Source organism: Pyricularia oryzae, chromosome 1, assembly GCF_000002495.2.
Source record: "Pyricularia oryzae 70-15 chromosome 1, whole genome shotgun sequence".
In the NCBI taxonomy this organism is placed as follows: domain Eukaryota; kingdom Fungi; phylum Ascomycota; class Sordariomycetes; order Magnaporthales; family Pyriculariaceae; genus Pyricularia; species Pyricularia oryzae.
The window spans coordinates 3593506-3619904 of record NC_017844.1 but is presented as its reverse complement, the minus strand read 5'-3'; the positions used below and the strand labels follow the sequence as shown (position 1 = coordinate 3619904).

Below are 26399 nucleotides of genomic sequence, written 5' to 3'. Positions count from 1 at the left end.
TGTGTACACACACGCACCAGGATATTTGACTGTCCGTCGGATAATAATTCGACCTAATTAGTGAGCATGCCGGACAGTAGCTGCAAGTCTGGCAAACTTTGCAGCGGGGATCTCTGCACCGACGAAACTTCGAGCTTTTCGGTTACGCATTTGGTTTAAGGTATGGGTTTTTCGACTCATGCCAGTTCCCGTCACCCGACTGGGCGCAAAGAGGCTGGCCATTGCTTTTTTTTTCTTCTTTTTTTGATCTCTTACGGTAGAAGTACGGACAATACGTAATACCCAAGGTAGCAAGTTCAGTACCAAAGTGGTACCGCTTGCTGATTAGGTCCTAGGTTAAGGTGGACCGACCATCCAATGTCAACGGCGTATTCTTTCCGCACCTGCCGGTACGTACATAAGGTACATACAGTAGTACATTACAGTAAATCCAGACCTCAGCACAGTCATGTGTTTTATGGAGAGCCCCTCCCTTGCCTCGCCCCTCTGCATCTAAGTCGGCCTACCTTACCTAACATCCAAATCTTTTTTGGCTTCATCCTTTGCATTGCAACCCACACTGAGTCTAAAACTTGAAGGTATTAGTTTCGACAATAGTACCTTAAGTCCACAGTACTTTGTTCCACCGGCACGCCAACGAAAAATAATGTCACAAGAGTCCCAAGCCCCCACGCAGGCCAAGGATGCTGTCCTGGTCCAATCGGCCGAAATGCCGGCCGGCTCGCAAAAGGTCGAGGAGCTAGACTTCAACAAGTTCCGCGGCCGTCCCATCACGGCCGAGGACCTCCTCGACGGCATGAGGCACATGGGGTTCCAAGCCTCATCTATGTGTGAGGCAGTCCGCATTATAAACGACATGGTTAGCTAAAAGAGATTGAAACAAAAACCATGTTTTTATTTGCTATATTTTTTGATGCTTTTTTTTCTTGCAGGGAAGGAAAATAGTTTTTTTTCTCAAATGAGATGGACATGATAGCTGACCAAGTGGTCTTGTCTTTGCAACAACCAAAACAACCAAAAATAGAGAGCATGGAGCGACCCAGAAACAGGCGAGCGCACCACGATCTTCTTGGGCTACACCTCCAACCTCATCTCGTCGGGCCTTCGCGGCGTCCTACGCTACCTCGTTCAGCACAAGCACGTCTCGGCCATCGTCACCACGGCCGGCGGCGTCGAGGAGGACCTGATCAAGTGCCTCGGCGACACGTACATGTCGTCCTTTAGCGCCCCGGGCGCCGACCTGCGCAAGAAGGGCCTCAACCGCATCGGGAACCTCGTCGTTCCCAACTCCAACTATTGCGCCTTTGAGGACTGGGTCGTCCCCATCCTCGACAAGATGCTCGAGGAGCAGGAGGCCGGCAGGGGCAAGGGCGACGACGGCCAGGACGCGGTCAACTGGACCCCGAGCAAGGTCATCCACCGCCTCGGCCAGGAGATCAACGACGAGCGCTCCGTCTACTACTGGGCCTGGAAGAACGACATACCCGTCTTCTGCCCCGCGCTGACTGACGGCAGCCTCGGCGACATGCTGTACTTTCACAGCTTCAAGGCGTCGCCGCGGCACCTGCGCGTCGACATCGTCGAGGACATCCGCAAGATCAACACCATCGCCGTGCGGGCCAAGCGGGCCGGTATCATCATCCTCGGTGGTGGTGTCGTGAAGCACCACATCGCCAATGCCTGTTTGATGCGCAATGGCGCCGAGTCTGCCGTATACATCAACACGGCTCAGGAGTTTGACGGTAGTGACGCCGGCGCGAGACCTGACGAGGCTGTCTCGTGGGGCAAGATCAAGGCCGGAGCTGACGCGGTCAAGGTAAGCGTCTTGCATCACAGCCTGGTGGCCGCCAGGATGCAGCTAGTAAAACTAATCGGCAATCCCTTCCACAACGACAGGTATACCTGGAGGCAACCTCATGCTTCCCGTTCATCGTGGCCAATTCTTTCGCAAAAGATGATCAGCACATCAAGCCTGATAGTAGCTAGACTCTCCAAAGCAACTTTGAAATAAAAATGAATTCAACGAGCCCACGCCGGTTTCCCCCTTTCTTTTACAGTATCTCAAAGTCATTCAAGTAAGCCGAACAATGTGCTACAAGTTTTCAGGTCGAAATAAATTTCCTTTCAGTGTTGAAGGGGTTCTATACAGGTATTCAGACTCCAAGGCGCATATACCCAATCCCGAGGGATCCAAGTCGAGAAAGTCAAGTGTAGCCGGGACCAAATAAAGATACTCAAGGTAACGTACATGTCAAGTTGAGATCCAAATAATGACAAATGCTCCACGCTTCACGTGAACAAACTCCCACCCAATTACCGCAAAAAAAGAAGAAGAAAAAAGCAACAAACAGGAGCCTCGAGAAGCTAGTATATGCTGTAAACAACGCTCCCAAAGTTGCCTGGCGAACATGGAAAAATAAATGTAATCAATAAAGTCTTGTCCAACAGTTCAAGTTAAGACATGAAAAATATGAACGTAAGAAATGTAATAGAAACCCATCGCGCGTATCTGGCATATTCTGCCATGGGAAAGAAAAAGAAACATAAGGTGATGCGTACATCGTCTTCTTTCCAAGAACATCATCCTGCCTCGTCATACTCCAGCCAACGTCAAGCTTGCGGGGCAGCCTGATCAGGCTCAACTTCAGCCGCGTTGCCACCCGTCTCAGGTGCTGACTCCTCTCCAACGGGATTCTCTGGCACAATGCCGTTCTGCCTCTCCCATACCTCCCTACGAATCTTATCATCCATTGCCTTTCTGGCCCGCTCAACCTCCTCGAAGCCTCCGGACTTCTTGAGCTTGCCCTCGCCCACAAACGCAGTGATTTCCTTAGTCAATGCGTTGCCTTTGCGTGTTTCGAGCTCTTTCTGCCGCAACTTCTCAGCGCGCTCGATGGCCTCGAGGCGATTCTCGTGGTTCGGCTGTAAAGCCCGCACCTCTCCAAGGACGCCTTCTTTAGCAGCCGAGGGATCGACGAAAGCGTTGTTGCCAATGTTCTCTAGGCCTCGTGAAAACTGCCTGAGCACACCAGGACCAATCGGCCCGGCGGCGTTGCCTGCTCCGGCATCTTTGAGTTGTTCTTTGGTTGCCTGTTCCACGAGCGCGAAGGTCTCGGACGCCTTTTCCAGATCGTCCTGGAGATCGATCATAAGCTCCTCCATAATGCGCAGCTCCTCGCGACCTTGACACACTTCTTCCAACTCCTTCTCCCAGATTCGTGTCCACACGGGTTTCTCGCGTTTCATATACTCCTCCATCTTCTTAAGCTCTATGGTAAGCTGTGATATCTCCTTAGCAACCGTCTCCAGCTGACGAGGGCGCGGGCGGACACCACGGGTGACGACATCCTTTCGTAGATCCTCAACTATATCCTGAAGATCGTCGACCTGTGTGACAAGTCTGTCAGAGTCGGTGTTAAGCTGCTTGCGACCCTTGATCACGTATGCTTGACCACCCCCGGCCTCAATATCAGACATAGATGCCTTTGCTGCTGCAACCTTGACGTTGTTGGCCTTGGTCCGCAGTGACGCCATTGAGCCTTCAATTTCGGACTGGAAGTGCGAGTATGTCTGTCGCAGGACCGCGAGATCACGACGAAGATTTCTGATCTCAGACAACTCGCTGGGATTTGGCCTCCGAGAGTTAGCAGGTGCTGATGAAGTGGCTGATGATCGCGGCGAGTGTTCGGCCGGCGGCGTCATGGGTGCCTGCGGCGGTGCGGCGGCCAGGCGTGCGATTTCCTTAGCAGCTTCCTGTTGTCTATCCGAAACTCGTTGCAGAGCTGTCGAGTGGTCGTCAACGTTTTGTTTGACTTCCTTTACGATTGTCTTGATCGAATTCAGTCCCTCATCAATATGTCTCTTGACCTCGTCCAGGGCCTCGACATTGAGCACAAGCACGGTACGATCTTTGATATCAGCCAGATCCTCGAGCTCATGTCGGACCCCTGATACAGGATCCTGTATATATATTTCGGGCAAATCGGCGCCGTTGTTATGAGTGTTCCAAGAGAACTTCTCGATAAATGCAAGCTGGAGTCGCCCGAGGGTAAGCCCGCTGTAGCCACTGGGCAGCACAAACTTTTTAACCTTCGACTTGTACTGCAGAAATAGGGTCAGCTCCTTCGCGGCTGTGGGCGACTGCTCGCCCATAGACTTCTTTTCTGGCGTCGTCGTCGCAGCCGTTGTAGGCTCTTTCTCGACTGATGTGTAGTCCTTGGCGTTGGTCCGCGAGGGCTGTGGAGTCAGGTCTCCATCGTCAGGCACACCGACCGGAAATTCGTCGGTAGGAGGGCCCCTGAGCGTGGCGCTGGTCTCAGGCTGTCTTGTCGTTGACTGAGAGTCGGCTTGTTCAGAGTCGAATGACTGCTTGTCTTCTGTGACACGACTTGGGGTACGGACAGGCGAACCATCCAGACGTGAGGCACGTTGATTCGGAGCATTTCGTCGCGTGTCTGACCTTCCCTGCACTGCGCGCAGCGATTCCTTGATTTCGCCGCGGCCTCTGTTGGGGATAGGCCCCATCTGCGCGGGGAGCATAGGTATGCCATTTGCGCCCGGACCAAGATGCTTGGATATTTGATAAGCTGAATATCTCCTTGAAGCTCTTCTTTCCAAGTCCCCGCCCCGTTGTAGCGCCGCAAGCGCACTTTGTTGAGCCTTTGGCGGAGGTGGCGGTGGAAAAGAGTTTACGTCGACTGGTTCTTGCGGCGGTGGTCGGTCGGGAATGGACTCGTCGCCAGGATATGGAGGGAGTACCGGCATGTTTTGCATGGTATTGCTCGATAATGATGACTGCTCGGAAGCAACTGAGTTTTGCGACTGATCCCGCGGCATTCGCCGGTTGCTCGCTGCGTTCTTGCTCGGTCCGCTCTGAGAATCGGGTCGGTACCCATTTTCGATTCCTTCGTTTAGTAACGAGCTCAAACCGGTGTTTGTGCTTGCCGTGGTGCTGGTGCTCGAGGTCCGGCCCAAGTTGTTATCAGGGGCCGAAGTATCCTCCCTGTCCCGAGGCTTTTGCCTCAGCTTTTGCTGTTTTCTCTTGAGACCGTGGAGAAGGTTGATTATAATGTCGCGGATCTTGGGCAAGTAATTTTCCAAACTCTCGACGCTGGCTTCTTGGCTAAGTGTTGATTCAAGAATATTGCGCAGCTTTTCAGGCACGTTTCCCAAGTCACTAGTATCGACGTTGATGGCACCAAAAGCACGGCATGCCATGTTGAACTCGTACCCGAGTCTGACATAAACATCAGATACTTGGCTGTCTGTTGCCTGCCCACGCGACCACTGTGTGAGGATTTCCAAGAGCTGCTTTGTTGCCACGAGTAGCCGTGTGACACTCTTTTCTATTTGGGATAGAGGCATTGCGGAGCTGCCCGATGACTGGTCGGTATATTGAGTGTGAGCAATCAGCGTGTTCAAAAGCAGGAGGTCCATATTGCACTCAAGTAATGGCAAATAATGGAGCAACATTATATGGGACGAAAGAAAACGGGGAAAGTGAATAGCTATTTTTTTTCTGCAGACAGAAACACGGTCAAAGCACTTGCTGCGCTGCAGGTAGAAAGCTTGTGATAGGGCAATAATGACGCAGGATGGAAGCCAAAACACATACGTTAGTCCGCCGGGTGCTACCTCCACCGGAATTTCCTGGGCCATAAGAGACCGCTCCGCCGCCTCCGCTGCTGCTTCCAGTCGACCTGTTTGAAGCCGTTGAGGCGCGTGGTTGGACCGGGCCGGCCATCATGTTGATTGCGGGAGATATGGATCGCACGGGAATATTTGGCGGCGGGCCTGGTTCTGCACCGGGCGATCGTCTCTGCATCGAACGTTGAGATCCTCCTTGAGCCTGCATCTCGTATTGAAGCGATAATTCGTAAGCCCTAGCCAGGCGGCCGGGTGTGCGATTGTGGCGGTCGCTTCGGCGTGGTATCGTTATCGAATCGAATCGTATTGGGTTGGTTTGGTTGGGCAAACGCAGCAATCGTAAATTGTTGGTACGCGTCGCGGAGTCGCTCGCTTCACGTGGCGAAATTTAAATCAAGCGTAGAGCAAAGTGTTGTAGCACTGGTAGCATCAGCGTGGTACGTACCAGTCGATGTTTATTGACATTGTTTTTCACAAGAAACAGAAAAACTAAAGAGGCCCTGAGCGTCGACTCGCAGCAGGAAGCTTGCAGGTCAGTCGGACGGTGACAGGCGGCTTTGAACTCGTCGTCGCAGCTGGCAGGTAAATTCCTGCGTTGAACGATCTGCGGGTGCCGATTTGGGCGGCGCCCAACCCGCCCCACTTCCTGCCTCTGCGTCTGTAAAGCGCACTGTACTGCGAAGCGACCTTATCCGTATTGCAACCTGGTGTTTCACCACCCCCACCACAGTGCGGACCTAATGCGGGTTAGACAGATCATCGGGGTAAAGAAGCGGGTTGTCAGGCTCAGGACGAGTTTCTTACTAGCCAGCACTTCCCGTCCACATGCCAACAGCGTTTGGCCAAATCGGACATTGGGTTCTTTAATGAAACCAGCGGAACCTATATCGGCTCACTGGTTTCTCAACGGGCTTATCGTCCATGATGACCATCCTCAGGAAAGAGGCGTTTGGACGACCGGGATCTCGTTTCGACATCGTCCACTTCTCGTGAGGGAAATCCCAACCAACTTAACCAACTAACCATCAAGCCAAGTCTTTGATCGTGGCCTCAAACTACGGTGTAGACTAATGCCAAGTCAGGTAGCCAACTTTATTCGACGGATGATAAACAAGCACTTCTAATACGCTTAATTGAAAGTTTCTTACTTGGTGCAGTATGTGCTATATTGTTTCTTGCATGTTGGCATGATACCTTGCTTACCTGATTGCGCAGTAGCTACTGTAGCTTGCCTTGGTTTCCCAAGACGATTAGATACTTCGTAGTTCGCCCTAGAGGATACTCCGAATATGAGATGGGATGATCCGGCATCCCCTCATTGCGCTCGCTAATGTTCGTTTCTTTTTGGTTGTTGTTGCTTCTAGGTGAGCAATGACAGGAACAGAAACGGTTAGAGCGAGTACCGGTGTGCCTCGTACCGCAGCGGGCGGCAGGGTTCTCGACTTGGCCTGGTCTTAATAATGCACTGCTCCTATTAAATTGCGGCTAAATCCCGTGTCTGAGGCGGCAGCACACAGTTTTACCATACATTGGCCTTTCCAAGCAAGACATGTGACTTTGAATGACGTACTGCGAGGGCAGAAGTATCACGTCCTTGTCTCGGTCTCGGATTTGAGTCTCAACACGACGGCAGCGCATTGAGGCCTTGGCCATGGTCCGCAAACACCGAATGTGTTGGTCACTGGTTTGTGTTTTGGTGGAGCCTCGCACGGACAGCGATTCTTAACGGTATAAGGCACGCCGGATCCAGTCTCTAACACAAGATCGCGTCGTGGTGGTTCGTCATTTTCACTCATAGCTAGGGCCGAAAGGCGAAACCCGGAATCCGCCCTAGCTTCCATTGGCATTGACAAGTAGTCTGCGCTGGAAGCCGCCGAACACCCGTTCGAATTCGTTCGGACAGGTTAATGACAACATGCAAGCGAAGGATGCAAGTACTGCATCTATCCAGGCCTAGGTAATATTGATATGCAATAGTATTTGTGGAATGTTCCGGCTTTACCGAGCGGCGTCATGTATAAATATATCGAAGACAGGAACCATTTGCCAAGCCTTTTGTAATGTTGGCGTACAAGAGATATCAACACTTGCACTTGTAAGCACAGTCGTCAAGAAATACCTCCTCAACTCCTATCTAGGTCTAGATCTAGTGCGCTTTTTTTCCAGTTTCGTTTTTTTTCAGAACAAGTAACAAACCTCATTCCCCAACACATCTTCACGATGGCCACTACAAAGCCTCCAAGTCCCAAGATAGCAATCATTGGAGCTGGTCCAGTCGGCTGCATGCTTGCACGTCTCTTATACCTAGCAGATATCGAATGTACTGTTTTCGAGGGCGAAGATTCACCAAATTACCGGTCGCAGGGCGGCACTTTGGACTTACATACCGACACGGGCCTGGCCGCCATGAGAGCTGCCGGCCTCGACAAGGAGTTTGAGGAGCTGGCACGCTACGATGGCGAGGCGATGAAAATAATGAATGAAAAGGGCAAAATACTGGTCCAGTTGGAGGCCTCGGGGAAGGACAAGTCTCGCCTTGCTGGCTCACGCCCTGAAATTGATCGCGCCTTGCTCAGGCAACTACTCGGCCAGAGCTTGCCCGAAGGTATGATTCGCTGGGGCCACCACCTGAAAAGCGTCGAAGAGGATGGCCGCCTTGTCTTCAGAGACAGCACCGAGTCCGGCTTCGACCTTATTGTTGGTGCAGAAGGAGCATGGAGCAAGGTGCGCAAGCTGTTGAGCAATCAGGTGCCAGTCTATTCTGGCCTAAGCATGTACGAGATTGCCATACCGGAGCCGGAAACGAGAACCCCCGAGCTCTATAAGCTAGCCAACCGCGGTAGTATTTTCGCACACGCTCCTGAAGGCCGCGAACTGGTGTTCCAGCAAATGGGTTCTGGAGAGCTTCATGTCTATGCCATCTTCAGAGCGGACGAGAGTTGGATGGATGAGCAGCGCAAGAATCCGCCCGCGTTGGCTGATGTCAAGGAGATACTCCTTGGAAAGAACGGGACCTTTGCCGACTACAACGAAACGTTGAAGGACGGCCTGGCAAACTGTGAGGAGAAATGTATCCCACGTCAGCTCCACATGCTTCCTGTGGGGTTCCGCTGGAAGCACCGCCGGGGCGCCACAATCATTGGCGATGCGGCGCACGTCATGACCCCATTTGCAGGCGAGGGCGTCAACGTCGGTCTCAAAGATTCCCTGGACCTGTCGGCAGCTATCATCGCAGCGATCAGAGACGACAATACAGAGGTATCCCTCGCTGATCGTCTCGACAAGGCGGTCGAAAGACACGAGATAGAGATGGGGCCGCGGGTAGATGGATACACGACGCTCACTAATGACATGATGAATATTTGGTTTTTCTCATCCGAGCCGCCTGAGAAAAAGGTCGTCAAGGCCATGAGCAAGATTGTCAGCTTCAACTCTCCATATGTCTTGCGGCCCTTCGCCGGCGCAGGAGTGCAAATCTATTTTGCGATGAAGAATGCGCTGGGCAGTGTCTTTGGTTGGTAAGGTGTTCCAGTTCCTGGTGAAGATGCTTGAAAGACCCTTTGCATGCCTAATTATAGTATGCGAGCTTGGCACGGAATTACGAGGCATTGGAATTGATGTATACAACGTACTCCGTATAGACATCTGATGATAATGAATTGGCATTTGACGATCATTATAACCCACAATGCCCCAATTGTTTCCATTGACCATTGACAGCTAGGCGGGTCGTGGTGAACGCAGCAACAAGAACCAATTCCCCACACTGGGCAATGGGACCTTACCGTAGTAATCGTTAAGCCGTATGTACAGCATGTCAGGGGTTTGGTTTGTCCCATGAAGCAGCTCACGTGTTGCTTTGGACTGATTTCAGGGGCAGGGCATGAATATGTGGTGCAACGGGGTGAGCGAGAAAAAAAAAAGTTGCTCTATTGCGACATGAAGCTAGAATAACGTCAGAGGCGACTAGAATATCATGGGTTTGTCGAGAAGAAAACATTTGTGCGGAAAGAATTTTCTACTGCTACAGGTCCAGGCGCCACCCTTTCAGTCGGCGACGATGAATGGTGCTGGGATTCAATCTCAAACAAGCCTTGGCGGCCGCTAGATGTTGGGAGCCTGGCGGGTCCACAGCTACCTTTCCCCGAACCCTGATGATCTCTAATTGATAGGTTACTGATCCCAGTGACGCTCTAGAATGTGGGGTCCGGGAGCTGATGGGTGGGTGCCTGAGGCCTTCAGATCTTGTCAATGGACGGATTTGTGAATTGACGGGTTATGTTGCAAGGTTGGCTTTTAAAAAAAAAAGAGGCAAAGCTCCCGTATCGTTTTGACTTTTCGCTGTTAACTTCTGGCCCGTTCCCGAGGCAGCTTGACTTTGAGGACCCTCACATCCCTCCTCATTCTTACCTTCACAATCAGGCACTGATCTCCAAGTGCATACTTCTTTTCTTGTTGTTGGTGGGAATTCTCTCACTTGTTAGGCTGGATTCTGACGGCCGCCCTCGGAAGGCCAACAAACAAACCAAAGTACCGTACCAACACTGATTCGCGCGCCACACCGAAACCTCCCATCACCTACCTACCCACCGACTGTACCTACAACGTACGGTATTACGTTCGTTCGTCTGGCGACCATTCTCTTCCACTCGATCTCTTTTGAGCCTTCTTTTGTATTCGAGCAGCCGCCGGCATATATTTGGTCAGCTTGTCTTCTGCCTATCTGCCCGCTATTGCGACCAAGAAACGAGTACGGCTTGCCAGAAAATACATGATTGTAATCGCGCCAACGTATTTTCTTCACGACACGTTACGACGCCCCGAATTTAAAGTCCAACCTAATCGCTGCACCTTTACGTACCAGCTACCGCTGGCTTCCACCAAAAATTTCTTGCGACCAGACTACCGTAATCACAGCCTACCGCCGTACAAACCTACCTAACAACCTACCCTACCTACCCACTTGCGTAACAACACGATAGATAGATGAACGAGAACACCACGCAACCCACTGCCAAAAAACCACAACAACCAGTGGACCGGCCTTTTTATAGCGGCAAGCTGGACGACGGAGGAAGGAGGAGCTCGAGTCCTACCACCAGGTAAGAAAACGACAGATCAAACCGCACTTTCCTTCCTGGCCCCATTTTTATTTATCCCCTGGTACCATTTTCGAGCGGCCGGCCTCCCTCCCGCCGCAAGCAAGCAAGCACAGCCCGGGGCTAGTTCGACACACCAAAAACTCGCCAGACGCACGCAATTGCCAGCAACGACAGACGGCCACCACCATCCATTGCCGCCCTGTGTTTCCCCATGGTGTGACGAAAACCCGCACACGAGGTGGGAACGCACTCGCCGGCTCGTTGACCAAACCTCTCATCAATTGCTTGCGGAAATTTACCTCTAGACTGACACGACCGCTTTTCCTCTCTGCAGACAGCCTCCCGTCGCGCAGAAGGCTTGGACCTCTGCCAAGAATCCTATTACGGGTAGATCGACCCAGACTCCACAACTGAACAACGCCGACAACATCAAGCAGTCAAAGATAGAATCGCTGCGTGAGGTAAGCTAGTATCCCTAGGCCCTTTCACAACACCTACCTCGTCTCAACATTCCTCGATCGACCTGTCAAATAATTTCTCAATTTTGGTTCAAGTCAAGCTTTCCACATTCTTTTCAATTGCGGTTCTGTCGCACATTCACTATCTGTAGTCTAATCCACACAATCCACTCACTCCTTTACCCACTCTACGTTGACTTGTCCTCATCGTCACACCAAACTCGTTTCTAACACAATCCTTTCTTTCGCAATCAGGGGCAACGAGCCCGGATTACTCTCAACTCTGGCGCCGAGTTCGAAGGCATTTATGCCCAGAACCAGGCAGATCCGTCCAGCTTCTTTCTGAGGATGGTCCAGCGGCGTAAGGGCCCCGGCGACATGGCAAACGGATCAGCAAAAAGGGAAGAGCCCACAATGACTTTCTCGAGAAAGGATGTGTCCGAGGCTCGCAACACTGGTGGTAATGTTACAAACAAAGATGGCAAAATGCAGAACGGTATGCAGCTAAGAACCACTCGGATAAATCTGTGGTTGTTGATGCTAAAATTTTGATTGCAGGAAATCGCACAGGATTCCGAACAGACACGGCCATTTCCAAGAATAGGCCTGGAGTGGAGCGTGTCCTCCAACCATGGGTGCCAGACAGCGGATCCGAAATCGATGGCAGTCTTGAGAGGATGTCTTTGAATGACTCCTCACAAGACGGAGGTAAATGGGATCAATTCGCGACCAACGAGAAGAAGTTTGGTGTCAAGACAAGCTACAATGAAAACTTGTACACAACGGCCATCAACAGGAACCACCCTAACTACAAGGAGAGGGATGCTTTTGCTAAGCGCAAGGAGCAAGAGATTCTAGGCAGCGCGCCCACGACTTCTCACGTGGCAGAGGAGCGTGTGATGGATTATTCAGGCGGCAATGATGCCAAAGGTGACGAGGAGGATAAGTATGTCTATGATTCCCTGACAACTTGTGAGCTTTTAATCATAGCTAACAACCTGCTTAGGTACAGTGGAGTCCGCCGCCAGGACTTCCCGCCACTGGGTGGAAGTCGAGAAAACAAGTACACCCCTCCTGCGAAGCGTGCGCCAACTGGTGCGGGACAAGGCTCGGTCGCCGGTGCGCCCGTCGATCCTGCTATTATCTCATCGCAGCTCAAAGGTAGCCAGAAGAAGCCGATGCCGCAGAACTCGACTGAAAGCAAAGCTCCGAAGAATGTGCAGAACAAGCCGTCCGCACCCAAAAATGTTGAGGCCAAGACCCCTGAGCCAAAATCCGAACCTAAGCCAGAGCCCAAGACGGATGCGAAGGCAGAGGCCAAGGCAGCCGAGGTAAAATCAGCCGATAAGACGACAGATTCCAATAAGACGGATGAGCCGAAAACCGCGGCTTCTTTGCGACCTGCTGCTGCAGCTGGCCGGGCAATTTCACCCCAGACGAAGCCTGGTGCAGCAGCCCCCAGTGCCACTTCCACGGTGGAGCGCGACCTTGTTGCCCATTTCAGGCATTTCGCATCACGGGAGCGAGAAAAGGCAAAGGAGGCACGCACAAGCAAAGTCAAGGCCGATCAGCGTGACAAGCTGCAAGATCTCAAGAAGTTTGGAGAGAGCTTCAAGCTCTCCACTCCTGTGCCAAGCGACCTCATCCCCATCATTGCCAAGGACCCGGCGAAGCAAAAGGCCATCCAAGAGAAGGCTCTGCAGAATGCTGAGGAGATTGCTAAGGCCAAACTGACCAAGGAAAAGGATGTCGAGACTCCGGCCAAACAGCCTGCCGTGAAGTCGGGCAAGGACCAGGCACATGCCGGAAATTCCACTGCTCCTCAAGCTACTCCAGAAGTTCGCAACGCCTCAAGGTCTGGAGCGCCCCAGCAGACACCGGTTTCGGCTAACCAGAACCAGCGCCATCCCTCAAACCGCCCGTCATATACCCCGTCTGGAGGATACAACAACTCTTATCGCGATGGCCGAGCGAATCAGTATGGACCCCAAGGCCGGCAAGCAGGGGGTAATTTGAGCTCGCGACTTCGCGCGGTTGAGTCCACCAGGAACCCGCAGCAGATGGCCATGCCGCATGCACTTCCGAACCAACGGCCTCCTCCTACTGGCCCGGCGAATCTTGTGGGCTACAACGCTCAACTGCCGCCACTACAGATGCACATGGCGCACCCTAAGCTTAATCCTAACAGCCATGAATTCAGACCTAACGCGTTTGCACCAGCCTTCAACCCGAATGGCGGAGGGCCCGGCAATGGGTCAAACTCTGGCTTAGGTATGAGCAATGTCGAAGTGCCCCCTCAGTCGACCCTCGCTCCTGGACCGCTGGTTCGCCGCAAGACCAAGGCTGTCGACGTCAAGAAGTGCAACATCCTGGCCCACATCAAGACTGCGGCACCCCCGGTAGGACGCAACTGGGATGAGAATGAGGGTTTGCGCCCCGCATACGATACTCTGCCGACTTGGCGGCAACTGAAGGATGACGAGGCGCCTGACTCGACGATGCATATGACATACACTGAGTATCTCGAGAAGATGCCTTATGGAGGTGGTTCTATGGCAACGCCTAATCAGCCCCATGCAATGATGGCTCACCAGTATCAGCTACCGCTCCACATGCAGCAGGGCGCACACAATCTCGCGCCTAGGCAATCTCCGCATATGCCCCCTATGCAGATGCCTGGAACCCAGCACGGGCACATGCCACATGTTTCCTATGCGGGCGGAGACGATCATAGAATGATGCATTCCAACTCGGCTCAGTCTTATGCGTCCCCAAGGATGCCCCAGGTACCCATCGGATATCCACCCTCAATGGGATCCCCTGCACAAGTTCCATACCAGCAGGGAGTGATGCCACCCTTCATGCCTTCAACGCCACAGATGAATAACTACCGCTCGTTCTCCAACAATCCGCAATATATGCCCCAGCAGAACAGCAGCCCAATGACGGTCCCGATGATCCAAGGGCAGTTTCTGCCCGCCCCGAATCAGATGGTTGCTGGCGGTCCCCCGATGATGTACCCAGGTGGTCACCAGCAGTTCGTTCCAGGCGGCGCAGCTGCGCCCCAGCCCATTCCTGGCGCTACTGGAGGCTACCCTAGTCCAGGTAGGCCCCAGGCTGCGATGATGTCCCAGCAGGGCTCCCAGCAGGGTCAGCCTATGTATGGTGTTAGTCCCAGCATGCAGTTCCAGCAGCCCGTGTTTCCCTCGGGCCATCCTGGGCACAGTAGGTTTCCCTTTCTTGTTCTTACTTGATTATCACCCTTCGAAGGTCGAGTGTCGAGATTTTCGCGGCTGACAAGCATACGCACAGTGGGAATGAGGGGTGGCTATAATGGTGCAGGCCCTCAATATGGATCTAGCCCACAAATGCATCAGCACCAGTACGGTGGTCAACACCGTAACAACAATAACAATAACTATGGCGGCGCTAGGCATGGTCAGCATCAGGGCGGTCAGCAAGGTCATCAGATGCCAATGGGGCCACAGGGCCGCCAGGCCGATGCCCCTGAGGAAGGCAAATGAAAGACCACAGCCGCACCGAGCAACTACAGCGTCCTTATCAGCGTCCCGCGACAAACCCAAGACGTTCAGCCTTTCTTTCCGACTTGATGGAGCACTCGTCAGCGCCGTGGGCGACACGAGCCTTTTGTCATGGAGTCCTTGATTGTGACTAGATGGTAACATTGCAATACTCATTCCACCAGGTTGCTTGCTGAAGATGTTCATCCGGTTCCAAGGACAAAATAATGACATCTTCGATTGCCGCCACATCTGATTCTGAATAGGATCGGGAACCCCAATTTGTTTCCATCTACGTTTTTGGCTGAGCACTGCGCCGCATCTTGGGAACCGCGAGAGTGCTCTTGCGTCGAGATGTCTACCAGCCTACATTTATTTTGGGAAATCTGGCTGGGATTGATCTCGCACCAAGGTTGGCGTGGGCCGGTCGCGCAAGCTGCCTTGACATCCTCGCTCGAGGGCAGAACCGGTCCGTTTTGGCATTCGTCAGGCTTGGAGATTTGCAGTCTTCGATCAAGGCTGGCGGGAGGGAGGGATAGCTTTTACTCTAGCTTTTTATTCTTGGACTTTTCATATCACGCATGGACTAGACTCCGAGAAACTGGCGCCTCGCTTGTTTCCTCTGCCAAGTCAACAATATCACTGGCCGTACAGGTTGTGATGGGGGGGGGCAAGCAGTTAGGATTCCGCCGTCTAGGTTACCTATCAAGAACTCAGCTCGTCCAGTATCACCCATCCCCTCAAGTATCACATGTACACAGAAGCCTGCTTTTTTTTGAGTTGGACGGAAACCTTCCATAACGTACTTTGTATACTTGACCCTTCTCACCCCTTATCTTTTCGATTGCGGAAATAGGCGCGCTGGTGGAAAATAGCTTCTGAGGGTGGTGATGGGTGGGTGTTTGCCACAGCCAGCAGTTGGGGGAGATTCTTGGGTTGCTGGATGCGGGATAGTGGGCTGGATTTGAGGCCGGACGCCTGGGATGCCGTGTCAAGCTGCAACAAACTGCGGTGAATTGTATATACAATAACTGGACCCTTGGTGCTTTGAGAGTCAAGTAGCAATGGACCGGTTAAGGGTCGAGTTTTTATCGTTTTGGGAGTAGTGGCGAGGATCAAGGGGCTTTTGTATGCAGTTCAATAGTAAAATATAGGTGAGAAAACAAACCCCATCGTTGTATCCGACAAATACTACTTGTCAGTGCTGCATTTATCTTCCTGGTCCTTTTATGCATAACCCACCTGCCCAGATAGGTTCTTGTGTTTTGGTCAAGCTGTGGTGACTGGCCCAAGGTGTTCCTCATTGCAATCATGTGTACTAGAACTAGAAGAGATGATCGACATTAGTCTTGTCCTGAAGGTGACTTCACGCCACTAAGTAGACCCTCTCTTTGAATCATCCGCATGACCTCACTGGTGCCATAGCTAAGATAATAATCTCAAATATGCGAATCAAGCAGTTATGGTGAGATCTTTTTTTTTGTATTTCCATGGTGCTCTAACGCACACGGAGGAAGAAAGCCTATCTTTTTTGTATCATTTTGTTTCGTTATGAGGTAAAAAGGAGAGGTTTTTCTTTTGAGAAATCATGACAGGTATAACAGAATCCTTCAAAGAAAGAAAGAAAAAAAACAATGAAAAACGCCAGCCACACACTGTTTTATGTGTTTATGCAGACCGTCCGTCCCTATGAAGTAGAAAAAGAAGGAATGATCAAACCTAAAAGGTCGCCGACCCTAGGAAGATAAGTTGAGGTGGAGAAAAACGACCAAAGAAACACAAGTCCGCCATGAATCCCAGAGGTATCTGTGTAGCGGGGTATCAAGAGATTGCAAATGAAAGAAGAAAATAGTACATTGTCAAGGAGAAAAAAAGGTGGTTTTCAAAAAGGTTTGTCCATGAATGGAAGAGAAGAGAAAGTTTGTCGTTCTGTGTGCTCACGCGCACGCAATGTTCGAACATCACTTAAGCATGTGCCCACTAAGCCTGAGCCCACTTAGGAAATAAGTCAGTAAAGGATGATTTTCATACATGTCTTTGATCGAAATTAGTGAGTCCCAAGGGTCTCGAAGAAGAAGATTAAGCACTCACAGCAGAGTTGAACTTGCGCGCACCGCTGCGGCGCACCTTGTTGTTGGAGCGACCAAAGAGCGTCGCGGACTGGCCGGGGGTGCAAGAAGTGCCCGGGGCCATGGGGATCGGCGAGGACCAGCTGCCCGAGGCGCAGCGCTGGAAGCTGGTACCAGCCAGGCACAAGTATGCGCCCTCGTCGGTGCAGGCGCCGCTCTGCTGACCCGAGACGGGAGCAGTGCTGCCGCCGCCGTTACCGCCGGATGGGGGAGCGGAGCCGGTGGGAGCCGCGCCGCCGGGCTGGGCAGGAGTAGGGCTGGTGCCGTTAGCACCACCAGCCGGGGCGGTCGGGGCAGCGGCGCCGGGCTTCGTGGCGGTGATGAAGACACCACCCGGGACGGTGCCGTTAGGATCAGCGCTGGGAGTCGGGGTGGGGCTGGGCTTCTTGTTAGTTATGGAAACAACAGGAGGGATGAACTCCACACGGGAAGTGGATGGGGTAGCCTCGGGAGCTGGAACAGCAGAGGGCTGGATGAGGGATGTGACGAGGGTGGAGGGAGATACTAACCTAGCTGAAGAAGGAGTTGGGATTCCAGGGTTGGCCGAGGAAGGTGCAGCGGGAATGCCAGGGTTCGCCGAAGAGGTCGGGGCAGGAGCTGCACCGCCATCGCCACCGGCACCACCATCACCGGCACCACCATCACTGGGACCACCAGCAGCCTGGCCAGCGCCACCATCACAGCTAGGCTTGGTAGCTGTGCCCTTGCGGATGACGTCGGGGCCGGGGTTGGGGTAGTCGACAACCATGTTCTCAGTCTTGCAGCCGTTACCAATGTTGGAGAGGAAGGGAGCCGGGCGCTGTGCAAAGGGGACAGCGGCACGGGCCTGGGGCTGCATGCCACGGACGCGGTTCTTGGGAGCACCTCCGATGGTGACGACGGCGCAGTTCATGTAGAGCTCTGGGTTGCCGACCTTGTTGTTCCAAGTCCAGGCAAAGACGGCATCACCGGCAGGGGCGTCGGAGGGGATAGTGAAGTCGAAGCTGGAGCCGCCGCTGACGGGGCACTCTCCGATCCACGACTGGATGACCTTGAAAGTCTTGCCCTTGTCGTACGAGAGCGACGCCTGGCACGAGCCGCCATTGTGGGCTGCACCGCCCATGATGGTCATGTTCGACTTTTGACCCGGGGAAAAGCTCGCAGAAGGCTTGCCGCCGGGTGTGCCCAGGTCGGACAGGTATCCCTTGCAAGGGTAGTTGGAGCCCGAAGACGACAGGGGCGAGACCATGTCCGAGTCCTTGGTTGTGGCGGCGGGGTTGTACTTCGACCTGAGAGGAGCAGGGAAGCTCATCTCCATGTGGGCGTTAACGACCGACGCGGCCAGCGCGAAGGCCAAAGATGCGGTGCTCAAGAGAGAGGGCATCTTTTCTAGTTGATGCCGTTGTGTTGGTAATCTGGTGAGTTGTTGATCAGATAGAAAAGTAAAGCAGATGAAAAGCTTGATGATGGCTGATCTGAAGATATGATCTGGTGTGGTTTGTTGACTGGTAAAAGTTGGTATGGAGAAAAAGAGAAATGCCAAGTTGACGGATGTAACAAGTGACTGTCGTTGGTCCCTTTTTATGTACGCGCACACGCGGCTACAATGTGTACAATAGGACAATGATTGATTGTCCGTGAGTAGAATGGAAGAAGATGAATAAAGAGATTGTCCTCGAAGTTACACGTCGGTTTGGCGTGTTTGTGTGAGGGTCGAGAACAAAAAAAAGATTGTTGACGAGCAAGTGAACAGAGTCTGGAACCTCGACTTTTCTCGTATCTGATGTAATAGTGGCACCTGGCTTTATTCGCTTTCCTTGTCTGCTGCCGACTGTAGGCAAAGAAGAGAGAAGAATAGAAGTGGGGTAGAAGGTAAAAGGTCAAAGCAAACAACGGAATTTCTTGTCTTTGTTGTTGGATAACCCGAGATGGAGAAGACCGGCTTGTCGTAGTTGCTGTTTGCTATGCACCAAGGCAAAGATTGGGCCAAGGAACAATGGCGAGAATAGAAAGAAGGTGGATGAAAATGTACCTAATGGGAAAAAGGAAAGGAAAACAAAAAAGGATCACCCGTTGGGACTCGAGTACTGATCCGATGTCAAATCTGAACTGAGATGAAAGTGAATAGAGATGCTACAATGGACGGATTGGTTGTGGGAGCAAAGAGTGTTATATAACCGCTTTGTTCATGTTTGCTCCATATTGATTGTACATCATCCCAAAGACATACTGTACATACATACCTAGGTGCATGCAGCCCTGTCTTGCCTGTCTAGGACATACGGTGCAGGACGGTAGGGCGCCCTCCGCCAACATCCTTGCCAAAAGGCTGGGTACTTCTTACCTGGCTGCGAATGATGTTGTGTTGTCAGTGGAGTGGAGTCTTTCTCTCTCTCTCTCTTTTTTTTCTTTTTTTCTTTTTTCTTTCTTTTTGCGCCTCTCGGCCGCATTAACTACCAGGTACCACGTACTCCAGCCCAGAACAGTAATTACAACACAGTCAGTCTACGCCACTCAGCGTTGGCCTTTGCCATGTTTCCTTTACTGGGACAGGGGTTCAAAAAAGGGAGGGAGAGGAGAGATCCCATCTGCATGGCTTTTTTGGTTGTGGATTGTTCTGGATGGAGACCGACGTGCAAAAAAAGGGGGATCGAGAGGCGCATCGCACATCCCAGGGGGTGTTCGTTTGTTCGCGGTTAAGCATTGATTGGTTACACTGCGCTCTGCTGTCCTTGAAAAGCTGTGACTCTACCCGTCGATCGTCGGCAGTCGCTTGGGAAAAAAAGAACAACAGGGGCTGCACTCCACTAATTGCGGGGGGCCAAGGAAAGCGACAGCGCCAGCTCGGGTCGAATCCGGTCCTCGTTCCTGGCTATCCAGCATGCGACCTTGAAACAAAACGAAAAAACGAAAAAACACACTTGTGTTCCATGGTAATTGTTGACTGTCCGTTCGTGCGTGTGAATTCTCTTAGGCGGCTTTCGGCACAATAAGATCATATTGATCAACATCACAAGGAAATGTAGTCTACTGTAGCGTCTGTGGTCTATTTGACAATGTGACCAACGGTTTGCTGTCGGTTGCACTTGTACCTGGGCCTTGGTATTCAAGGTACTCTGTCGTCCTTGGTTATAGTTTCTACCGGCAATTGATAGCAAAATAAGGTACTGGTATTTAGCACATACCCCCTATGCTTGTCGTCTGAACTTGAGTTGAGCCATAATATCCTTTTTTTTTTCCTCAATGCTGCAATCAGTGCAATCTACGCCGCTTTCTGTCATTCAAAAGTCAGTGCCACAGTGCCAGATGTACTCCCGCCCGGGCCAAGCTTCACCCCATCTTGATGCGCTGACCACGAACTGCGACCTTTTTTACTACGACGTGGTAGTTCCCCACCGCATAAACATTACCAGGTCTACAAGTCCACGTACAGCTTGCGCCACGGTCCACGCGCCTCTTTTATTCTCCGCAAAGCCCTTGGTTGCGCCTCTCTACCTCGGGTGTTTCCAGTGAGGCCGCCACAGTCCACTGCATAATGATTGACAGCATTGAAGAATGTCTTAGTCTGGTCCCTAGCAAGCCTAGTACAGTAATTCAGAGTCAAGCTGCCGTGTCCGTATTGCCCTCTGCCCTTGTCGCATGTTTTTTTTGGGGCGTAGTGGCGCTTGCTGAGAGCCAATGATGTAGGTGGACGTTGATAACGCACAAGACAAACGCTTGCTTTGCGTACCCTGTCTCGCCCAGTTAGAAATTGTTGAAGGTGGCGGGTGACTTTTTCGAATCTGAAGCAAACGCCAGCGAACAAAGAATGGGGATTGGATGGCTAGGCAAAGATGGGCCAATCATGGGCAAGATGTGCCTGGCTTTTGTCTGTCCGGTTCAAAGATGCCCCACCATTCTCTACCCCACCCAGGGGTCAACCAGGTTAGGTCGTAGCTCCATTGGCTGCCGTGCCTTGCAGCTGCGACACCACTCGGAGGTTTTTGAGCCTCTCGAGCGACCATGTTTACCGTCAATCACAATTTTCCCGACGCAAAGTCCCCAGTTTGCCAGTGACAGACTACGGAGGTTATCAGGGTAAGTTTCCCGGAGCATACCAGGTCACGCATTAGTGGATGGAGACTGTGGCAGCATTAGCGTAAAAGTTAGGGTACAAGAGCAGATCAGCGAATCTATGTACGTACGGACTGTAGAATACTGGGCCAAAAAAAATTCACGTTTTTAAATAGGTTGTAAGTACCTCTCGACCGCTTTTGACGGAATATGCAGCGCTAATGCGAGATCCTTGTCCGCAGGTACCTGGCAGGCCTCTGGAAACTTTGGCCTGTAACCTCCGTACTGTACTGTACACTGCCGGACTAACTAACACACCAGCAGATATACAGTAACATGACTAACGATGGACAAAACCACATATACGCATCTGCAATACCACCCAAAGCCCCCTATTATTATTGTTTTTTTTTTTGTTTTTTTTTTTATACTTTTCGAGTATACCTATGCAAGACAGACTACACGTGTACCGCTGAAAAACGTGTTGTGTTTCATGAAACATGGTCGATTTGCCAAGAGACGCAGAAGGAATTGACAGTCTATCGAACCACTGTGCATGCATGCGCTGTACAAGATCCATTGATTTGTCTAGAGCTAGGTGTGGTGTTTCTTCTTTCATGTCCAAGCATGACATTGCTCTAAAACAACCGCTGCCCGCCACGCCATCCCTTTCTTCCGATCACAAATTGGCCAACGGCTTTTCGACCAAGGTACCGTTTCTGTCGATCATCCGTTCAAGGCCCTTGTCCTCGATGGCAGCCTTGTCTCCATGTTGATGATTCGTTGACGCTTGTGAGTGCCACGGATTCACAGTTTAATCAGTCAGGTAGGTAGGTAGCAAGATAGGTAGCGCATAGCGTTCTCATCCACCTTAACATCACCTGCCCAGATGGGGCAGTTCTCCGAGACGCAGATGATATTCGGTCGGAGTGAATTGTGAGTCGCTCCCCATGGCGGCACATGTATTCATGGTCATATTTCAGAAGCCTCGCGAGCCAAAAGCCGGTGGATAGCACGATTGCCGGCATTATCCCTCGCCATCAGTGTGCGAAAGAGGTAACGTCCCATAAGAATCCATTGTACACAGAGGATTACACAGAAGCACCAAATCACACAGAGGGGACTTTTTGGAACCAGGTAACACAATTCTTCATCTTGTCGCTTCGATGCTCCTTTGTGCTTGCAAGACGACGTCAATCGGGTTCCGAAATTTGCGAGACATCAGACTGCGAGGCCAATAGGCGATTTCAATATCGTCTTTCGTCATCTCCTTGTAGGCGTTGCCGATAATAATAATAATAATAATAGTAAACATCGTTTGTTTCGGTCTGATATATATTGTTCACCTTGCTTAGCTTTGCGCAGTTATCGGTGCGACTCGTTTTCCCCCTTCTCTTTCCCACAAAGGCAAGGGACCTTTTCCAACGGTGATTCTACAAGCTAAGCGATCTCGATGTTTCCCGGCTACTTATTTCTTTTTTTTTTTTTGCTCTCAAAACTACCCTTTCGGATTTTTGGATGCCTCTGAAGATCTTCCCTAGGATTATCGCCGGCCAAAAAAAGAATGCGTGGTTCCAAAAGGGGGAGACACCCCCAGGATCTGCCGCTCGGGAATAACGAGGGCCGGAATAAAAGGGGGAAAAGAAGGCTTTGAGTGTGGATATTTGTGGGCTGTGGATAACACCCTTGACCACCGAAAAAAAAGGGTTGTCCCCGGCTCGGGACTACTCCACCAAGTTAGGCCTCCGTCCGTCCGTCCGATGTTTGACTGCTGCCAATAAACGAACCTTCAAGGAACATGCCTCAGCTGCTTGCCTTGATAGGAAAGTCGTCTTACGAGGCACCCTTTGCCACTTATATAGCTATTACACCGTGTACTTTTCCTCTGTACTATAGTATTCATCCGCTCGTTGGCTGCCTCAGAAGGCCACGAATCATCGCAACATCTATCTCGTCCAATGCTATCCAAACTGTCAGTACAGATACGAGAAGAATTGCGCGGCGGGCAGATCAGGGATGGGATAACTGCCAAGATTCTGTACCAGAAATGATGGTGACAAAGTATTGATATGGGAGACGGATAGAAAAATAGGATTTAAAACGGAATGAACCAGGCTGGGTAACAAAGAAACCCCTGACATGAATACATTTAGATACACCTTATTGTTCCTGGAAAACGTACTATGACAGCACCATTTCGCTGCTTTCCACCAGTTTTCCCCCCATCCCACCTCACAGCTTACTCTGTCCCCTGGTAGCCATCGCCCTCAGATCTCTCCTGAGTATCTTCCCAGCCGGGCTCTTGGGGATGGCGTCCACAAAGACCACTCCGCCCCTGAGCTGCTTGTGATTGGCCGCGTTGCGCTTGACAAAGTCCTTGATGGCCTCGGCGTCGATTTTTTTCCTGTCCGCCACCACGTACGCCCTGGGCACCTCGCTGGTCTCGTCGCCCTCGACCGCGGGCACGCCGATGACGGCCGCGTCCAGCACAGCCGGGTGGGTGAGCAGCAGGGCCTCGAGCTCGGCGGGCGCGACCTGCAAGCCCTTGTACTTGATGAGCTCCTTCTTCCTGTCGATGATGTAGATGAGCCCGTCGCGGACGTGGGCCACGTCGCCCGTGCGGAACCAGCGGCCGCCGTCGGCCGCTTTCGTGAAGCTCTCCCTGTCGGCCGCCTCGTTCTTGTAGTAGCCGTTGCAGACGACGGGCCCGCGGAGCAGCACCTCGCCGGGCTGTCCGGGCTCCACGTCGCGGTCCTCGTCGTCCACGATGCGCGCCTCCATGTTGGGCATGAGCGCCGAGACGCTGCCCGTGTCGTCGTCTATCCCCGGCGGCATCAGCGTCGCGCTGCCGCAAGTCTCGCTCAGGCCCCACGTCTGGCTGATGAAGACGTTTTGGCCGGTCCCGAGCTTACGGCTCGCCGCGTGCTGCAGTTCCTTGCCCAGAGGTGCGGCGCCGCTGATGGCTCTCACGAGGCTCGCGAAGTGGTCCTTCACGTCCGGGCTTTTGGTGATCATCAGGTATATGGGCGGCGCCGTGAAGAAGATGGTGATCTTATACTGCTTGTTGTACTGCAGGAACTTGGGCCAGTCGAACCGTGGCATCCAGTAGACCGTCCCGTTCACGTAGAAGGGGTTGATGAGGTAGCCCTGGATGCCGGCAATGTGCGCCATCGGCAGGTGAGCCAGGGTACGATAATCCCATTTAGGCTGCGATCCGCCCCACGACTGCCTGAGCAAGTCCCCTGGTATGACGGTTTGGGCCACAAGGTTCCGGTGCGAGAGCTTGACGCCTGTGGTTTTGTCAGTGGCTAATTCCAGCAAAGAAAGCTGCCAAGCCCCCGCCTCGATGCCCGCATTTTGGTTTTCTGCTTACCCTTGGGGAGGCCCGTAGTCCCTGAGCTGTAAATCATAATAACGAAACTATCCTCTAGCGTCTTTCGGTCCGTGATGGCCTGCCAAGGAAGCAAGTCGTTTTCGTTGATCAGGTTCCGCCCCAGCGACCCATCGCCTTGAACAACCTTTAGCGTCCATTCTTTGCCCTCGCCCATGATCAACACTCTGCCCCCGCCACCCCGGCCCCAGCCTGCCTCCTCCACAGCCTTGACAGCGACGTCCTTCAGGGCCTCCACGCAGCAGAGAATCTTGCTCTCGCTGCTCGAGAGCTGCCTGGCCAGCTCACTGGGCGTTGATGCAGCTGCGGCAGCCGAAAGAACCCCTCCAGCGCCGATGATGCCATAGCAGAGCACTGGTAGGAGGTAGTGCCCCAGCGACACGACCGAGACTATGTCCCGCCCTGGACCGCCGGCGCCAATGCTGAAGTGGCGCCGGAGGGCGGCTGACGTCGCGTGCGTGAGGGTCCTGGCACGCGAAACGTTCAATTGCAGAGACGGGTCATCGGCTGAGACGTGAATGACGGACTCTGGAGTTGCTGCGCTGTGTTTTGAGTCTTGAGGAAGGGTATGTTAGTCAAACGCTGCAACCGAGAGGCCAGGCACTCTTTTTTCCCCTGCTATTAAGCCCCGTACGTGTTCTTTATGCCGTTATACGTTTAGAGTTGAGGCTGGAACCCAGGCCTTGACTCCAAACACCGTTTACCAAGGCAGGAACTTTGAGGGACTACCAACCGAACAAAAGTGACAAGATATCCAGATCAGGCACAGGGAATGGTTTGGCAGCCCTGTAAATAACGCCCTCCGGCGTTCTCTCAACTACGGTGGTCATTCTGACGGCCGGATGAGGATGTTCCCGAGATGTAGACAACCCCTTCAGTTATGGAATATATGTCCAAAGAGGAGACAGACGTATGTAAGTCGTGAAAGAATGACAAAGCGTCTACTCCAGCCTGCAATTGAATGTGACAAGAGTCTCGACAGGCAAAATCTACATCCTCATTCGCCTAGATATAAGAAGACATGCAAGAGATGTCACCCTTAGGTTCTGATGAATCAGCGATAACTTTTTTAATACAAAAAATAATTGTTATAGTTTTTCCCCGCACCGAAAAAAAAAGGGAAGCCTCGGCACAAGAACGAACCCCCGGAATTTATGTGCGACTCAACAGTCGATTGTTCACTTTGCCTAGATAGGTAGTTGTCTCAACTTTTCGGGCTCCGACTCAGGAACTTTCATGGTGAGCCTGAAAAAAAAAAGTTTCGAGGAGGTAGCTGTAATGTGCATACGTGCGAACCGCCGAGAGCAAGCAAGGCTGGTCTCATTTCAGTTGTTAATGAGTTCACCGCATGAATACGCCTTGGCAATCTTAATGATTAGGTAGTCGACTGTAGCGTGGCAGGTAAAATATCGACGCGGCGTTGGTGATGGGGCTCGAAGGTTTCTTGGTCAGATACCATACATACGGGACCCGATCATGTTCAGCTGGAAAAGATGCCGGGGGGAAAGTCAATGAAGTTTGAATTTGAATTGTTTTTGCGCCTGTAAGACAATTATGGATGGGCTGATTTTCGTCGGTTCTCCCATGCGATTTGCACATGTCTGTTCCATTTGCCGATCCATTTCATCGGCTCACTCGATGAGATGGCAAGACGTTTTTGGTGTCATATATTTGCTTACGCCGATAATATTCAATACGGACACATAGGAGTTCGCCCGTGTCCGCTGGGTTATAATTAAATAAACTCGCAAGGTTGCGTAGAGCCGAATGTCGGAACCAAAAGTTTATAGCCGCCATCAGTGCCTAACTTACTAGCTCTAGGTTTTCTTCAGACACAGCTACCTACACGAGTGACGGCTCACCTGCGTCGTAGATTTGGCGCTGAGAATGTATGAACCAGCGGGAGCGCTCGACTCGGGTACTCGTCGTGGCACATTAAAAACCGACTGGAGCTGAGTGGAACAATGTATCTGAAATAACGAGATGCCGCTTCTTTGCATCGATAAAAGAAATAACTGACGTTAATTTGCTTTGAAGATATGTAGATGCAAGACAATCGACCATTTCCACCCAGAGGTATCGAATTGTGAGAATGGCTTGCCTTGAATGGCTTGAATGGG

At 52.0% G+C, this 26399-nt stretch overlaps 7 protein-coding genes across 7 annotated transcripts; 3 read left to right on the top strand and 4 right to left on the bottom strand.

The window, feature by feature from the left end:
- The first annotated feature begins 500 nt into the window (after positions 1 to 500).
- MGG_09173 (deoxyhypusine synthase) lies at positions 501 to 2067 on the top strand. Its single transcript, XM_003709735.1, has 3 exons — positions 501 to 859; positions 1025 to 1816; positions 1897 to 2067. Exons 1-3 carry the CDS (start codon positions 647 to 649, stop codon positions 1984 to 1986), a joined length of 1095 nt encoding a protein of 364 aa, XP_003709783.1. The 5' UTR covers positions 501 to 646; the 3' UTR covers positions 1987 to 2067.
- Positions 2068 to 2610: 543 nt separating this feature from the next.
- MGG_11773 (bud site selection protein 6) lies at positions 2611 to 5854 on the bottom strand (the record flags this gene model as incomplete). The annotated part of the gene is made up of 2 exons (XM_003709734.1): positions 2611 to 5382; positions 5615 to 5854. 2 exons carry the CDS (start codon positions 5852 to 5854, stop codon positions 2611 to 2613), a joined length of 3012 nt encoding a protein of 1003 aa, XP_003709782.1.
- A 281-nt stretch (positions 5855 to 6135) lies between these two features.
- Positions 6136 to 7299, bottom strand: MGG_14560 (uncharacterized protein; the record flags this gene model as incomplete). The annotated part of the gene is made up of 4 exons (XM_003709733.1): positions 6136 to 6383; positions 6670 to 6713; positions 6850 to 6867; positions 7217 to 7299. 4 exons carry the CDS (start codon positions 7297 to 7299, stop codon positions 6136 to 6138), a joined length of 393 nt encoding a protein of 130 aa, XP_003709781.1.
- Positions 7300 to 8052: 753 nt separating this feature from the next.
- On the top strand, positions 8053 to 9264 carry MGG_09171 (tetracycline resistance protein transposon; the record flags this gene model as incomplete). The annotated part of the gene is made up of 2 exons (XM_003709732.1): positions 8053 to 9164; positions 9225 to 9264. 2 exons carry the CDS (start codon positions 8053 to 8055, stop codon positions 9262 to 9264), a joined length of 1152 nt encoding a protein of 383 aa, XP_003709780.1.
- Positions 9265 to 9946: 682 nt separating this feature from the next.
- Positions 9947 to 15992, top strand: MGG_09170 (uncharacterized protein). Its single transcript, XM_003709731.1, has 6 exons — positions 9947 to 10748; positions 11083 to 11209; positions 11462 to 11702; positions 11765 to 12152; positions 12213 to 14431; positions 14519 to 15992. Exons 1-6 carry the CDS (start codon positions 10633 to 10635, stop codon positions 14728 to 14730), a joined length of 3303 nt encoding a protein of 1100 aa, XP_003709779.1. The 5' UTR covers positions 9947 to 10632; the 3' UTR covers positions 14731 to 15992.
- Positions 15993 to 16180: 188 nt separating this feature from the next.
- MGG_11774 (endoglucanase) lies at positions 16181 to 18949 on the bottom strand. Its single transcript, XM_003709730.1, has 3 exons — positions 17366 to 18949; positions 16819 to 17233; positions 16181 to 16722 (listed from the first exon to the last, which is right to left on the bottom strand). Exons 1-3 carry the CDS (start codon positions 18217 to 18219, stop codon positions 16708 to 16710), a joined length of 1284 nt encoding a protein of 427 aa, XP_003709778.1. The 5' UTR covers positions 18220 to 18949; the 3' UTR covers positions 16181 to 16707.
- A 4009-nt stretch (positions 18950 to 22958) lies between these two features.
- On the bottom strand, positions 22959 to 25411 carry MGG_07019 (4-coumaryl-CoA ligase). The gene is made up of 3 exons (XM_003709729.1): positions 25013 to 25411; positions 24262 to 24834; positions 22959 to 24178 (listed from the first exon to the last, which is right to left on the bottom strand). Exons 1-3 carry the CDS (start codon positions 25107 to 25109, stop codon positions 23121 to 23123), a joined length of 1728 nt encoding a protein of 575 aa, XP_003709777.1. The 5' UTR covers positions 25110 to 25411; the 3' UTR covers positions 22959 to 23120.
- Positions 25412 to 26399: the final 988 nt, after the last annotated feature.

Excerpts from the sequence above, each read along its gene's own strand:
- MGG_09173 (XM_003709735.1), top strand. The coding sequence starts at position 647 with ATGTCACAAGAGTCCCAAGCCCCCACGCAGGCCAAGGATGCTGTCCTG. Across the intron at positions 860-1,024 it reads TCCGCATTATAAACGACATG|AGAGCATGGAGCGACCCAGA; the intron begins GTTAGCTAAAAG and ends AACCAAAAATAG. Across the intron at positions 1,817-1,896 it reads CCGGAGCTGACGCGGTCAAG|GTATACCTGGAGGCAACCTC; the intron begins GTAAGCGTCTTG and ends CCACAACGACAG.
- MGG_11774 (XM_003709730.1), bottom strand. The coding sequence starts at position 18,219 with ATGCCCTCTCTCTTGAGCACCGCATCTTTGGCCTTCGCGCTGGCCGCG. Across the intron at positions 17,234-17,365 it reads CCAACTCCTTCTTCAGCTAG|CCCCACCCCGACTCCCAGCG; the intron begins GTTAGTATCTCC and ends CAAGAAGCCCAG.
- MGG_07019 (XM_003709729.1), bottom strand. The coding sequence starts at position 25,109 with ATGACCACCGTAGTTGAGAGAACGCCGGAGGGCGTTATTTACAGGGCT. Across the intron at positions 24,835-25,012 it reads TATCTTGTCACTTTTGTTCG|ACTCAAAACACAGCGCAGCA; the intron begins GTTGGTAGTCCC and ends CCCTTCCTCAAG. Across the intron at positions 24,179-24,261 it reads GACTACGGGCCTCCCCAAGG|GCGTCAAGCTCTCGCACCGG; the intron begins GTAAGCAGAAAA and ends ACAAAACCACAG.
- MGG_09170 (XM_003709731.1), top strand. The coding sequence starts at position 10,633 with ATGAACGAGAACACCACGCAACCCACTGCCAAAAAACCACAACAACCA. Across the intron at positions 10,749-11,082 it reads AGCTCGAGTCCTACCACCAG|ACAGCCTCCCGTCGCGCAGA; the intron begins GTAAGAAAACGA and ends TCCTCTCTGCAG. Across the intron at positions 11,703-11,764 it reads AGATGGCAAAATGCAGAACG|GAAATCGCACAGGATTCCGA; the intron begins GTATGCAGCTAA and ends TTTTGATTGCAG.